This window comes from Hemitrygon akajei, chromosome 7 (assembly GCF_048418815.1).
Source record: "Hemitrygon akajei chromosome 7, sHemAka1.3, whole genome shotgun sequence".
NCBI lineage: Eukaryota > Metazoa > Chordata > Chondrichthyes > Myliobatiformes > Dasyatidae > Hemitrygon > Hemitrygon akajei.
The window spans coordinates 84,733,800-84,749,514 of record NC_133130.1 but is presented as its reverse complement, the minus strand read 5'-3'; the positions used below and the strand labels follow the sequence as shown (position 1 = coordinate 84,749,514).

General features: G+C 39.6%; 1 protein-coding gene across 4 annotated transcripts in view; it reads right to left on the bottom strand.

Annotated features, from left to right (window-relative positions):
• Positions 1-15,715, bottom strand: part of fermt1 (FERM domain containing kindlin 1) — a 76,489-nt gene that overhangs the window by 30,708 nt on the left and 30,066 nt on the right. For all 4 annotated transcript variants that reach the window (XM_073051329.1, XM_073051330.1, XM_073051332.1 and 1 more), the window contains 4 exons: positions 11,954-12,097; positions 7,004-7,217; positions 4,007-4,109; positions 497-604 (listed from right to left, as the gene is read on the bottom strand). In XM_073051329.1, coding sequence (XP_072907430.1) covers positions 497-604; positions 4,007-4,109; positions 7,004-7,217; positions 11,954-12,097 — 569 coding nt within the window. The remainder of the gene's footprint in view (positions 1-496; positions 605-4,006; positions 4,110-7,003; positions 7,218-11,953; positions 12,098-15,715) is intronic.

Here is a 15,715-nt window from a genome sequence, read left to right as displayed (position 1 = left end):
GATTCATCAGCTGTGTGGAGAAGGGGGGCCCGTTCTCTGTACTGTACTACCTTGGCTTGCGTATCGGATAGATTGCTGGGACACAACATTCATGGTCGCCCCCTGACCAACAGAGGGCCTCAAGAAACTGATCTGAAACATTCCTCTCCGTATAGATGCCAAGTATTTCTAGCATTTTCTATTTTAATTCCCTATTGCTAGTTATAATCTAAATGACCTTCAAAATCTAGCAACAGCAACACAAGATCAAAGTGGGCCAATTCTGGTCTTTTAATACTTCCTTACCTACAATGTTTTTGTTTGATGAATCTTATTAAAACATCTTGACAGTTAGCTACAAGACAGTCAAGCTATTTTTTTTCCAAAGTAGAAACATGAGTCGAGATTCTAACTGAAGAAAGGTGGGTATGTTGGAGATCTATCTGTACTCTTTAAACCTGCTGGGGCATGTTGTTGGTTTTGCTGAAGCAGGTCTTACATTACAGGTAATACATACCTGTAACGCTGCAAACATCAACATTTCTTCTTCAGTGCAGTCAATTTCTTCTAACAGAATTGCCCACCGTGCTTGCTCGTATAGCTGGTTTATCCGGACCGCGTCATACTGCAGTCAATGGAGAGAAAGTGTCAGCATTGATCCAAACTGCGTTTTGTACTGATGCATCAGAGTTGTCACAGAAAATGCACCTCATGCAGCAAGTTCCTAATCTCATTTCCAGGAAAGCTGAGTATGTTCTATTCACATCAGCACAAGAAAACAAAAGGAAATTTCATGCAAGTTACCTTAGGCCTTTTTGAACAATTTGCAAAGGGTCCTGCATTGTTAGTGTCTTTAGCACAAAAGGGTGTGCAACATGGCATTTAGATGAAGAACAGTTTTTAGTTTTTAGGAGAAAAGGGTCTAAATTATGATGGTCTGCAACATGGGAACACAGAATTTAGGCATCTAGATTACCTTGCTGTATCTGACAGGAGAATAAAATACGTAAGATTTGTGAACTTTGGAATTCTAACTGAATTGTGAGGCCAACAAGTATATTTATGGCTGAGAAAGGAGAATGGTAAACAAACTGAAGCAACGTCCTGAGGTGTCTCACTGAACAACATGCTAGGGTTGAGGGAGTGTTTTTTGCTCAATTGTGTCCCAAAGGTGCCAAAATAAGGCTTGCGGGTTGCCATAATACCATTACATCTGAAAGAACATAACTCCTGTAAAACAACCAGCTGAACAACTTCGCCTGTGGGGAGGAAGCTTCAAAACAAGAGAGGCCATAGTGACTAACAGGAAGTTACTACTATGGCTGTCAGCGCTCCCCTTTGGCTCAGGTGAGAAAATGAGTTGATCAGGGACTCTCACCAGTCACCATACCAATGCCTTTCTGACAGCCTACTCACTGGACTCACCACCTCTGCCAGCCAGAGCCAGATAGATCAACAACTAAAATGCTGGAGGAATTCTATGGCTCAAGCAGTAATGTACAGGAAACTGGACAGTTAACTTTTTCGAACAAGGCCCTTCTTCAATTCAAACCAGTTGACTATCCGTTTCCCTCCAGAAATGCCTGAACCACTGAGGTCCTCCAGCATTTTATTTGCTGCTCTAGGTTGCAGTGTCTGCAATTTCTTGTGATTCCAGACAGACATAACAACAAGGGAATGGAGAATTCAAATTACAAGGACAGGATGTTCAGGGTAAGTCCTTGCCAACTGAATGGAGCAGTCAATCAATCCCCAATGTTAAGGAGACCCCAGCACGGACAGATTGCTTCAGTATTTCCCAGATTTTGGTTACAACTCTCTGTTGTACCTTTCCAAGCCCTTTAAATCTCTTAAAAAGGTAGGCAATGAAGTCAAAATCTGCAATTACAGATTGTTGAAAGCTCTTTAGAAGGGGAAGCAACCCTTCTATTAAAATTGTGGAGAATAAAATAAAAGCTTTAGAAACAAAACATCCTTTCCCAGAATGTGTCAAATCAATAATGGTTTATAACATCTAAATTAATATGACATAGTGGAGATTTGCTGTTAATATTTTCTCTATTACAAAAGGCAATGAAAGTGTTTTGGTCCTTTATTGTTAACAACCAGTTATTCAAGTTACTTACTGCCAGGTGTCTCATTCTAATCTAATTTATTTAACATATCAGCATTACAACGGCTGCTACATGATTGGAGAGGAAAACCGCTAACTATTGGAAGAACTCAGTGGGTCAGGTAGCATCTCTAGGTAATGGCCAGTTGATGTTCTGTATTGAGGCTGGATGGCAATTGAGCCACTGAACGCCTCCAGCTATTTGTTTTTTGCCCCAGGTTCCAGTAACAGCTGTCCCTTCTGTCTACACCATTGAGAGAACTGAGCAATGAACTACCAACCCCTGCTGTCAGGGAAAGCAGGAAAAAGGCACCATGATCTACTCCCGAAACCAAACAATCCCATTTGATAGCTTCAATCTGACTACAAGGTGACAATGGAGAATCATTGAAGCTGAGAAGGAAATTGACCTGACTGCTTACAGCACCAAGAAACCACAGCGGGCAAAGGCAGGAAAGGAGCACCTTAAATAACACCTAATATCCAAAAGTATCATGATTCAGCTAAGGCTTCTGGCATGAACACACATAAAATGCTGGAGGACCTCAACAGGTCAGGCAGCATCTGTGAAAATGAATGAGCAGTCAAAGACTTGGCCAGTCGATGACTGTTTATTAATTTCTGTAAGTGCTGCTTAACCTGCTGAGCTCCTCCAGCATTTTGTGTATGTTGCTCTGGATTTCCTGCATCTGCAGAATCTTTTGTGCTTCTGGTTTGAAGCTGGACAGATGATTACAAAATCAGCCTGCTTTTCGGGGAGCAGTTGTTTGAAGTCAGGCACATTCAGCTCAATATATGATCATGAAGTTTTAGGTCAATAGACACTAACAGTTATGATCAGTCACCTAGGCTAACAGAATAATAGTTACTCCTTCCATGTTTGGAGGTCAGTTTTTTTCTATAGCATAGTCTAGTACCAGCTCTTCTTGCTCCCACCTCCACCTCACTCCCACACCTCCCTGAGAGGGCAAGTGAATTTTCTAGAACAGAATGGCATGTTTTAGAACGATACAGAAAATTCACTGCATGGTATTTAAATATTAATGGTACTTTCGTTTGATTAAAAAAAATAATCACACTATGTACCTTCAATATGGAATCCTTTCCACACACCCTTGGATCTCAGCCAAAAGGCCTTTTTAAGTTACTATAGTTTTGTTTAAAATACTCCCAACATTAAAGGGAAGTCTACTTTCCTTTTGTTAATATTCTGTAGATGCTGCCCGGCCTGCTAAGTTCCTCCAGCATTTTGTGTGTGTTACTCAGACACAGGAACAGAGTTGGGTTATACAGCCCATTGAATCTGCTGCACCATTCAATCATGGTTGGTGTATTTTTTGACCACATTTTCTCACCTTCTCCCTGTAACTCTTACTAATCATGAACCTATCAAACTCTGCCTTAAATACACCTAATGATTTGGCCTCTATAAGTCCTCTGTGGCAACAGATTCAGCACCAAATTAAAGGTTAATTAAAGGTTATCAGCCTGGAACATTAAATCCATTTCTTTCTCCATGCAAATATTACCATTATTTTCCAATTATAAAGATGAAAAACTGCCTTCATTGTGATAGGGCTAGTGATATCACAACTGTCTCCTCAATGGGAAGTCAGGTCAGATATTGTAGCCATTTGCATAGCTAACCCCCACAATGTAAGCACAAGGCTGTCACACTGAGGTCTTTGTGTTACGGTACTTAAAAGATCAAAACTCTTCATCAGTTTGATCTTGGTGCAAAAGATGAACTCAATAGTTCTTGTGTGTTTCAAAATATCTCCATAATCAGCTAAATATCATAACTTCTCCAACGTTGAAACGTACAAATACTCCCACGTAAGAGTTAATTTATTTGTCTGATCCTAGTGCAGAGATAGGAGGCAGAGAATAATAAAACTTGGCTGACTCGCTTACTTTTGGATTCAGATCAAAAAAGTTGTAGTACTTGTAACGTAATAGCAGCTTATCTTCCTTCTGAATGCCCTGCTCCATCAGTGAACATGACGAATCCAGCCATCTGCAGAAACGCAACATGAAACAGCACCATAAAGAAATGATCGCAAATCAAGGCAATGTCTCTGCTCTTTGATTTTGAATTATTTTCCTCTACCTGGACTGATAAAAATCACTCAGTCTCCATCTTAGTTAGCACTTAGCAAACCTCTTCCATACATCACCATTGTACATAGAATACATTTGATTTATTGAAATTTAAAACACAATAGGAAGGATTCAAAGCAAACTAGATTAATCTCTTTGCCCAAAATACCAACTCTATTTTTCTATTATATTTAAGTATCTACTATTTAAAGATGTTTATTTTTCAACATTTATTATGCATCAATATTGAATTTTCAAGTCAGAATTTTTGCAATTGATTTTTACCATGTTATCCTGATAAAGTTTTGTATAATAATTTCAAATGCTGCAACATTACTTTGACCCAGGAAGACAGTTTTCATAACTTCGTCAATATGGGCACTCTCTGTGCTCGCCTGCACCCAAATGCCACCCGCAGCATTTCCAACACATTATTAATGTTTGCCAGGAGTGCTGAGTATGTAGAGGTCAGTAATCTCAGGTACAGCAGTTCTTGAAGAACTCCTGCACTTACAAGGTAATGATTAACTTAGGGTGGAGGTAGTTGAACTATTATACAGAACTACCCAAAATACACTGTAAACAGGCCATTCAGTGAATGCTAGCAGTTATGTAATGCTCAAAACACCTCCCTTTCTTCATCATGTAACCAAGAGAATATCACCTTCTTACCCAGCTCCTAATTATAACAATTTATGTGCTTCATCTCACTCTCTAAAGGGGTTTTATATGGATTATAGCCCCAAGTTGTGCAATGGCTGCAGGGCCTTAAATTGCAACCTTCCCCACAGATAACCTTGGATTATTTATAGTAGTCTTGTCTTTTCCTGCACCTTTTCAGGTGCCTGTTTCATTTGATAGCCAGTTTGATTTAGCCCAAGGTTCCAAACAAGTTTAAGATTTTTTCTCAGCTTTTCAATCCTTCCTTTTAAGAAATGAACCCCAGTGCTTCATTGTGTTTTTAAAAATGATCAGGAACCAGTGTTACTGCGAGAGGCAGCAGCTCTCTGAAACACGATCATCAGAGCAACACCACCACCTACGGAGGTATTACTGTCGAAGAGATGGCAGGAAAATTGAACCAGGTCAGTGACATCGCTCACATGTGGAAGCAATAGTGTGAAAGGTTTTAAGACCATGGTGTGTCAAATACTTTGTTCATTAAATACTTTGGAATACCTAGAGTCACAGAGTCATACAGCTCAAGAACAGGCATTTCAAACCACCATGTCCACACAGACCTTTTTCTCATCTACGTTAATCCCAATTGCTCATGCTTCTACGCCTTACCTATTCAAGTGTTTGACTAAATGCATTTTTAACATAGTATTGTATCTGATTCCTCCACCTCCTCTGTAGCAGGGCATTCCAGATATCAACCACTTGAGTAAAAAATATCAATACCTCTCTCATTTCCCCTTTAAAAGACTCTCCCACCACTTCAAACCTACACACCTAAGTTTTTGATACCTGTGTAACCATGTTTGCCTTCGTTCACATTATTTGCCTAGCAAAGGTCCTAATTCTTACTGACAGACCTCCACTATAATCGCAGTGATGCCCCATCTCTATCCTGGTGGACCACTAATGGAAAGGTTTTACCCTCATTTGCCAGATTTTATATTTGTTCCTCTACTTAAGCGGCTGGCTGGCATGTTCTCTACTCCTGTGGCGCCAGGTGTAATGTAGCATTTCCAGTAAATTGAGCAACTGATTAAATTAGCAGAAACCTTTCATTCATTCATGTGAATCTTCAGAGCTCCTTACATGGAAGGAGCAATGCTAAAATAACATACAAACGTTCGTCAACCATTTAAAACATTACTTGAGCATGTTGCAGGGATCTAAACATGAATGCATGTTTTTTCCAGATAATTATTCAAGTTTCTTACTATCTCCTCATTTTGCAACTTACTCACTCCTGCTTACTACCTGATCACAGACATACCTTTCTTCCCATCCCTCATCTTTGTCTGCATTTTAAAACTCACATTTTTTCTGCATTTTTAAACTATTCCCAGGATGCAAGTTGCACCATTTGTTGGAAGTACTAACAGTTTCTTTCTTCACAGCTAAGTAACATGCTGAGTCGGTTTTACTTTCATTTACCAGATTAATTTTCTCAAAAATTCTGCTCAATGCATTAGATATGGTTTAACCTTTTCTCAACATGTTAACAGCCCAAATTAAGAAAGAGCAAACTGAGAAAATAGGTTTCAACACAAAACAAAGAGAGTACTGTCTCGTATACTTTGGTCTCCTTGGATAAAACTCTGGGAAAATTACTAAGTAGTTGTCAATAATGTTAGCACTACAAGTACAAAGTAAAGGTTAAACACTTGTAAAACGATGGGGCATAAAACTGAGTTGACTGAAATTAAAAAAGTAAGAAAATGGTGGATCTGCACAGCTGGTCAAGCAGAGTCTATGGAGAGAGAGCTGGAGTTAACATTTTAAATTTACTACCTTTCTTTTGAAAGCTTAAAAAAATCTGTGTTATTTCAGATTTTCCAGCATCTTCTGCATTCTGCTTTCACTTGAAATTTTATTTAAGAATCTGATGATTTTCTGCATAAATTTATGATCTACCTTTGATAATAAGCTAAAAACTAAAGCAATATTCTGATTATGTAAATATCTATTCTATATAAAATATATTCTAAGCTTCAAAAACAATTGTTCCTTTAAAAAGAAAATCACTACCACAATATTTATTACAAGCATACTTAAGGGCAGGTATTGCTTTTGATTAATTTACTTCAGATGTTACTTCCAATTAACAAACATTCAATCCATTTCAAACATTCTTACCCAGCATTTAGTTTCGCTTTGTCAACTTGATTCTGTGGCCGGTACATTTTGGCCAGTACCTCTGGCGTAATGTTTGGCTGACTAACAGCTAGAATATTGCATTTTTGTTCAGCTAGAGGACTATCGCTGAACCAAGTGATTGTAGAAGAAACAGGCGTTCCATTGACGGGGTCATAAATGGGAGTCATCGTCTTGCTGTACAGTCCAGGACTTGCTGCTCAATGAAACAAATGGAATGATGAAACATTTGCGCAACTGACTTTCGAATTGCAGGCATTTGTATAAAACATCTTGTTGAAACAAGGCAATATGTCTGGAGAAAGATACAAATCTAATTCAATAAAATAATTCAGACAAATGACAGATCATCACTATACTTTGTTTAAATGGAAATTGTCCATAATTTACAAACTAAGAATGCTAAAGTGAGGCAACATTTCAGCTAGCATGCTGTTTTCTCTGATACCTATTGTCTGTAACACTCTAAACATGTTGTTCAATAAGTAACTTTGCTGGAAATGGTAATTGAGATTATTTTGCTGCTGTATGTCACTTGGTAATTGTTGGATATGTACCAAATATTAATTCAGTTCAGTTAAGGTGTGTGAAAATTATTACCCAGAAATTGGTGTACATTTACCCATTTTTTAAAATACAAATCTCACATTAATATGTTTTCCCCCAGGTTAAATTGCATTAGAGCCCACTTCCTATTGCAAATCGTTATCCAACAGTAAATTGGATGAGGCGTGATAGGGAATGAACTACATTCACTATGCATCTAGCATGTCACACACATCTACTGACATCATTCCAGGCATGGTACCCGTTTTCACAGCTGCAGACAGAAACTGGAAGCTAAGAAAACCAACCCAAGATGCGAGATTTTTCCGCTTGGTAAAACAAGCAGCAACCTCCCCATTCCCCACTCCCACAAAATCAGTGAAGAGCTTCAAGATAAAGGGTCCTTTATTTTTGCCAACAGCCCCTGCCTAGCTAACTTTTCAGGGGCTTGCTTTTTCTACCCCCACCCACAAAACAACTCAAACAAAGACAGCAGCATTTTTATACCTGGTGCTGTGATATCTGGCTCCCGGATGCATCCTTACCTTGCTTGGGGCAACTAAATGCATGGGAGCTATCCAGTCAGACCATCAGTCAGATAGTGTCCAAGACACGCATTAGTGCTCCAGCTTCTTCCCCTGCCCCAAAACTACCCAATTCTTCCCCCTCACCAGGGTGAAACACCAGTCTACAATCACCAAGTTTGTCTGGGTCAGCTTCAGCACTGAAGCCTCATTGGAAACACAGTCAGAAAGATACAAATCAGCAAGTTGTAACATTGATTGGAATGGACGCAAGGAGTGAGAAACACACTCCAGAACTGGAGAGAGACGATGTGGCAAGAGTTTACATTAATAGAGGGAAAGACAGGGTGGATTAGTTGACGTTGTCCTGATGTGTTTTAGAGTAGTGCCTGAAGAAAGGAAAATATTAACAATGTCATTTCTTGGCCTCTCAACAGTAGAGAGACTGAGGGTAGTGGCTGGTACTTTGCTAGTCTCCTTGTTACAGGACTAAGGCCTACCAACGAGGTTATTCAGTTACCCATCACTATAGTATTTTATATTAACTGGAAGAGGAACAAAGAACAGGAGGGCTAGACATGCCTCAGTACTGTGACTATACTTTACCCAGGCACGTCTAGAGAGGTTAACAGGCAGGAAAAGAATAATAGTACTTTATTTTATGTAGTGCCTGAGAATGATACTCTAGTGCCAACATGAATCGTTTCAGGGCAATCAGGCTCAATAGGAAAGAGTGGCAGCTACTCACCAGTCTAAACATCTTGTGAATGTGCTGGGACGTGAATGGGTTGGCAGGTTATAAACACACGACAGAAAGAAATGTTATAGGAAAAGCATGCTGTGAGGAGGAGACTGGAGACCCATTCATACAAGTGACAGTTAACTATTGTCAAAAGGCAACTTCAATCCCCAATTCTAGTTGGTGCAGAGAAACATCAATTTCTTGCTCCCTCCACAATCAGAAGTGCAACACTTGTACATTTATGCGCTAATCTCCTTTATTGCATCAGAAGGAACAATGAAATGGGCCATCATTCTACCTCATGTTAGCTCAAGAATTGCACCAGATTACGGAGAGATCAGTGCTCCAAGTGTTGGTTCTGTTATGCTCAGAAGGGTTATTTTGCTTAAAATTTCAAATTAAAACTTCCAATTATTTAGCAAGTTATTACTGAATCTCTTGTTATTATTAAAGTACATTGCACTATTAGAAAAAATAAATTACTAGTAGCAGCATTTAATATTTTTCTAGTTCAGGGCTTTTTTTTTTAAACCTGAAATGTGTGCAATAAGAAGAATTAAAACAAACCGATACATACTGAGAGATGCAAAGTTTAGAGAGGCTAAAATGAAACAAAGGCTTTGTCTGAAACCCAAATGCATTTCTATTGAGTCACTTGTATACATGCAACCAACAGAAACACTGGAAGTAGTCAATAGGTTGTAAGGAAAGAGTTGAATTTGATTCCTCCTTGGTATATGCTAAAATGTTTAACACAAAATGGAAATTTGTAAGACAAAATGGTGTTACCTAGGAATGCAGTAATAGCTTAGAAATGGATGCATATCCTTGAGATTTGATACTGGTGAAGAATTTGTACCTTTTTATAGACTTATTATCTCTGTTTCTAGGTTATGTGCCTAGACTGAAGGTCACAAGAGCAAGAAAGTGCAGGATGGTGCCACTAAGGGATGGAAATGTCCTGGTGTAAAAGTTACATTAGATCTTTGAAGGGTATAAAAAGGGGCAACACCTTTCTGAAAGTGGGAATCTTAGGCTGAGCTGTGACTAGTGCTAAGAGCTAGAGGTAGACAAGGATGTTGAGAGGGAAAGAGACTGGCAAAACTTTCTGACACTTGTGGTTACCTTCGGCAGTACATTGTGTAGCATGACCTAATGATTGGTCGATAAGTATTATTTTGTCTTTCACTACTTTATTGACTATTTTTCTTTCTTTCTATATTTTATTCTTCAACTAAGGAAGAAGATGTGCTGGAGCTTTTGGAAAGCATCAAGTTGGATAAGTCGCTGGGGCCGGATGAGATGTACCCCAGGCTACTATGGGAGGTGAGGGAGGAGATTGCTGAGCCTCTTGCAATGATCTTTGCATCATCAATGAGGACAGGAGAGGTTCTGGAGGATTGGAGGGTTGCAGATGTTGTTCCCCTTTTCAAGAAAGGGAGTAGGGATAGCCCAGGAAATTATAGACCAGTGAGTCTTAATTCAGTGGTTGGTAAGTTGATGAAGAAGATCCTGAGAGGAAGGATTTATGAACATTTGGAGAGGTGTAATATGATTAGAAATAGTCAACGTGGCTTTGTCAAAGGCAGGTCATGCCTTACAAGCCTGTTTGAATTTTTTGAGGATGTGACTAAACACATTGACGAAGGTAGAGCCATAGATGTAGCGTATATGGATTTTAGCATGGCATTTGATAAGGTACCCCTGCAAGGCTTAATGAGAAAGTAAGGAGGCATGGGATCCAAGAGGACATTGCTTTGTGGATCCACAACTGGCTTGTCCACAGATTGCAAAGAGTGGTTGTAGATGGGTCATATTCTGCATTGGTGTGCCTCAGGGATCTGTTCTGGGATGCCTACTCTTTGTGATTTTTATAAATGACCTGGATGAGGAAGTGGAGGGATGGGTTAGTAAATTTGCTGATGACACAAAGGTTGAGGGTGTTGTGGATAGTGTGGAGAGCTGTTAGAGGTTACAATGGGATATTGATAGGATGCAAAACTGAACTGAGAAGTGACAGATGGAGTTTAACCCAGATAAGTGTGAGGTGGTTCATTTTTGTAGGTCAAATATGATGGCAGAATATAGTATTAATGGTAAGACTCTTGGCAGTGTGAAGGATCAGAGGGATCTTGGGATCCCAGTTCTTAGGACGCTCAAAGCTGCTATGCAGTTTGACTCTGTGTTTAAGAAGGGCTACAGAGCAATGGCCTTCATCAATCGTGGGATTGAGTTTAAGAGCGGCTAGGTAATGTTGCAGCTATATAGGACCCTGGTCAGACCCCACTTGGAGTACTGTCCTCAGTTCTGGTCACCTCACGATAGGAAGGATGTGGAAACCACAGAAAGGGTGCAGAGGAGATTTACAAGGATGTTGCCTGGATTGGGGAGCATGCCTTATGAGAACAGGTTGAGTGAACTCGGCCTTTTCTCCTTGGAGTGACGGAGGATGAGAGGTGACCTGACAGAGGTGTACAAGCTGATGGGAGGCATTGATCGTGTGGATAGTCAGAGGCTTTTCTCCAGGGCTGAAATGCCTAACACGAGAGGGCATTGTTTTAAGGTCCTTGGAAGTAGGGACAGAGGAGATGTCAGGGGTAAGTTTTTTTTACGTAGAGAGTGGTGAGTGTGTGGAATGGGCTGCCGGTGGTGGAGGCGGATATGATAGGGTCTTTTAAGAGACTCCTGGATGACCACATGGAGCTTAGAAAAATAGAGGGCTTAGGTAGTTGTAACGTAGGGACATGTTTGGCACAGCTTTGTGGGCTGAAGGGCCTGTATTGTGCTGTAGCTTTTCTATGTTTCCAACAAAGTAACTTCTTATAACCTTCAACAATGTGTACAGTGCCTCCTTTGCTTGCAGATACCTCTTGCTGCCAAATCAGAAAAGAACAAAGAATGAATTTTTAAAATATTTTCTCTACACAGATCAAGCAGCACTCATGTGGAGGCAATGCAAGAAAGCTTCTCCAGTTCTGTCAAAAGATCCTCAACAAGAAACCTTGTCACTCTTTCTTTCTCCACGACTGCAGCTTGACTTGCTGAATTTTTCAAACTTTTTCTGCTTTTATTTTGGTTTCCGGTATCTTGTTCCAAATTGAATCAATGCATTTTAATTACCTATTGATCCTGGGGATAATGGTACCTGATCCAAATCTAAAACATCGTCATTAATTGGACGTATATCAATTTTTTCTTTACTCTTCTTTTTACAGACGGTATTTTGCGGTCTCAATAGGGAAAGTTCCTCTGGCCTACGAATATCTGAAAAGAAAATTGATAAAATACAAATGATTAAATCTAGTGCATTCAATTAGAATGAGATGCACGCAACATATTCTTAAGTGCATAGACTGGATCTACCTCCTTTTTTAATGAGTCCAAATTCAAATTTCATCAGCGACCAATCTTACCATAACTTGATGATTATTCTCATATGTTTTTCACCCAGATTCTGGGGGTCTGCTTTCCAAACTGCAAATTTTTCAAAAGAAGGCCTCATTTATTGTGGAGTTAGGAAAACAAGTTCTTTCTCTCTGGCTCCACCTCAAACTCCCTGTCAAATCTGTTTCTCTTTCCACAAATGCATCTGTGGCCTTCTGAGCATTTCCTGACTTTCTTTCAGGTTTCCAACATCTGCAAGTTTTCTTGTTTTCGTTGGTTCCTGGATGCCCCATTTCCCTCTTGTCCAAGCTGGTCAATCTGTTCTACTCCACTGCAGATTGTTACCTTCAAGGTCACAACTGTTCCTCACAGCTCACTTGCTTTCTCAGGCAAGTGATAGTCGTATGTTTGAATCCAGTATTAGTTATTCACACCAAAAACAATAACTTTAAATGATTAAATATGGAAGTCAACTCTGGTGTGATAATGTTCGGAAAGGTCAATCATGGGGAAGCTGGATAAACACATGACAAAAACAAACTTGAGGGATAAAACAACAGAAGGATATAAAGTCAGAATCACACAGCACAGAAACAGGCCTGTGTCTATGTCTATGCTGACCATTAATTGTCCATCTGTACTAATCACATTGATGAGCATTAGCAATCTATTATTTATAGCCTACTATGCCTTGGCGATTGAAGTGCTCATCCAGATGATGTGTGACTTGCCTCCATTACTTTCTCAGGCAGCATGTTTCTGACACACACCAGTGAGGTTAGTCATAGAAGTGTGCAGCAGTTGGTTGGGGGTGGGGTGGGGTGGGGGGACACTGTCAGAAAGGCTCATATATCAGTAGCAATATTGTCCTTTACTGTAATACAATTTTGAAACAATCTTTTAGTTGTGCAAAATTTAAATTGAGTATTTTTGCAAACTACTCACAGAAGTTTCCTGTTGAGCTAAAGATTAACAATCAAGGGAATATATTGGAATTACGAAGTTTACTTTTTTATGTTAACTTTTTATAGTTATTATCAAAAGCATTGAGTCAACAGATTTAGAACTTACGCCTGAAAATTCCATAAGGGCCCTCCTGAATACCCATCATAACTACGGCAAAAAGAAAAATGCTTGTACACCAGCTGAGACTCTGCTCATCTTCCTCTAAAGTTACACAGCCAAGTAGGTAAATCCCTAAATATCATTTCTCATTATTGAGTGAATATTTGTTTTTCCAAACTTTATTACTCAAACAAGGTTAACAAAATATGTTCAGGTAGCAAGTAGGCAACATTTATGAGCTTGTACAGCTGCTTAAAAGAATTTATGGGAGATATTTGAGAGTCCATTAAAGGCATTGAGAGTCAACATGAGACATGTGGGAGGGCCATCTCCGCACAAGAGAAGCAATCTACACAAATACATTGGGAAGTAATGCAATCACATTTTGTTTGTTTTTTTTTTGTGCTGGGCTGCCTCTTGAAGTCTTGGATTGGCCAGAAATTGGGGCTAAGCCAACATTACTTTTCTGCATTGTGGTAACTTCTACTTTACAAAAAGACTACTCGACAACTTGATGGCCAAAAGAGCATCTTTATCTGGGACAGCAAATGATATTTACAATACAGAGGCTTCCAGGTACCTCGTGCGGCATGGGTGGAGGAACCATATACAATGCATACTGGGAGTAAAAAGAGCGGAAGTAAAGACCCCGCCAACCCCGGATCCCGCCTCTTGCTACCAACAGCTTCACGATTAGTATTAGCTTACTTTTAATAATACTCACATTACAACATGCAAGGTTTCCTTTCATACAGCCACATGTAGTATAGTCATAAGCCACCCCAAAGAACCAATATTCTTCACAGCTCTATTTCAAGCTCAACTCGGCCTGGGCCCTGCAATGGGTTTTGAGAGCAGAACAAAGAAAATGTGCCCCCAAATTTCTGACCTCTAGTCCTTACACCAACGCCATGTCTAAAAATCATAAGAAACATCTCCAAAAAAAAAAAGTAAAATCAAAGTGGGCAGCAATCCTTTGGTGCTCCTCAGCAGCATAAAATAGTTTCTCTCTGTCAAGGCAGATACTGTATCTACACTCAAAGAGCATACAGCAATGCAATTTACACATCAGAATTCTTGCAGATATTACAGATCAGGTACACTTATCAAATGTAGATCATTTTCATTGGCAGACGTGGCATAAACACGCATTCTGCACTGGCAGTCAGTTGCTACTTGCAATAAAAGAAAATAATAACTTCAGAGATAGTCTTTAGTTTGTACTTAAAGCAGGTTAAAAGGTCTGCATAATATTGTGTGACAAAGGGCCTGCACTCTATCGTACTGTTCTGTGTTCCAAACAGCTGAAACGTTAAACTATTTCGAATTTCATTTTGTTAGATCTACTTCAGCTGAAGTGCTCCTTTTACAGAAGGAATCCAACTTAGTCAGAAAATCCATAATTATCCACTGCTCTCCCAGAAAAGGCAATGCCTTTGCTTTCCTCCTCCACTAATCCAGGTATTTAGAGTCATTGCTATGTATACCCCACCCCCCCCCAAAAGTCTGCTCTGACACTGATCCCCATTCTCCTGCCTTCTCACTGTAATATTTATCCTGTACATGCTGGAGGTTATTAAGAATAAAGGGGATATCATTGAAACCTACTAAACGTTGGAAGGCCTAGATAGAATGGACACGGAGAAGATGTTTCCAATAGTGGGAAAACTAAGACCAGAGGGCACAGCCTCAGAACTGAACATCCCTTTGGAACAGAGATGAGGAGGAATTTCTACAGACAGCTGTAGAGGCCAAGTCATTGGGTATACTTAAAGCAGAAATCGTTAGGTATAACCAAATAATATTCAAATGAAAGGTGGGTACTTCAATTTATAGAGGAAAGGCACACGCTTCATAATTTCACTTGAATCAATCAGAAAAAAAGATTATTTCCCATTTTTTTTTCCCCTGTACACATAGGATGGAAAGAAATCCATAAAGAAAAGTGGATTAAACATGAAATACAAGTTTTGCACTTTAATGTATTTGTTAATTTTAACAAAAAGATGACTACTAGACAGGTATATGGAGGAATTTAAGGTGGGGGGTTATATGGGAGGCAGGGTTTAAGGGTCGGCACAACATTGTGGGCCGAAGGGCCTGTACTGTGCTGTACTATTCTATGTTCTATGACAATATACAAGTAAGGGCATAATACAAAGAGAAATGAAGACTAACATTCCAGTGTTAGTTATATTCTCAATGTGACTGGAACAACACATCTGAAATGGTACCCTTTCAACATTAAGCTGAATATTCCTCATTAAACTTCATTCATGGTGGCAAAGTCTACATACTCAGCACAGTAGTTACACCAGAAATGATTCAGGGGCAATAGAGCTTACAGAACTAAATGACGACCAATTGGATCCTGGATCTAATTCCAACAGTAAGGACAGGCAGCACACACCTACTACACTGACCCCTCATACT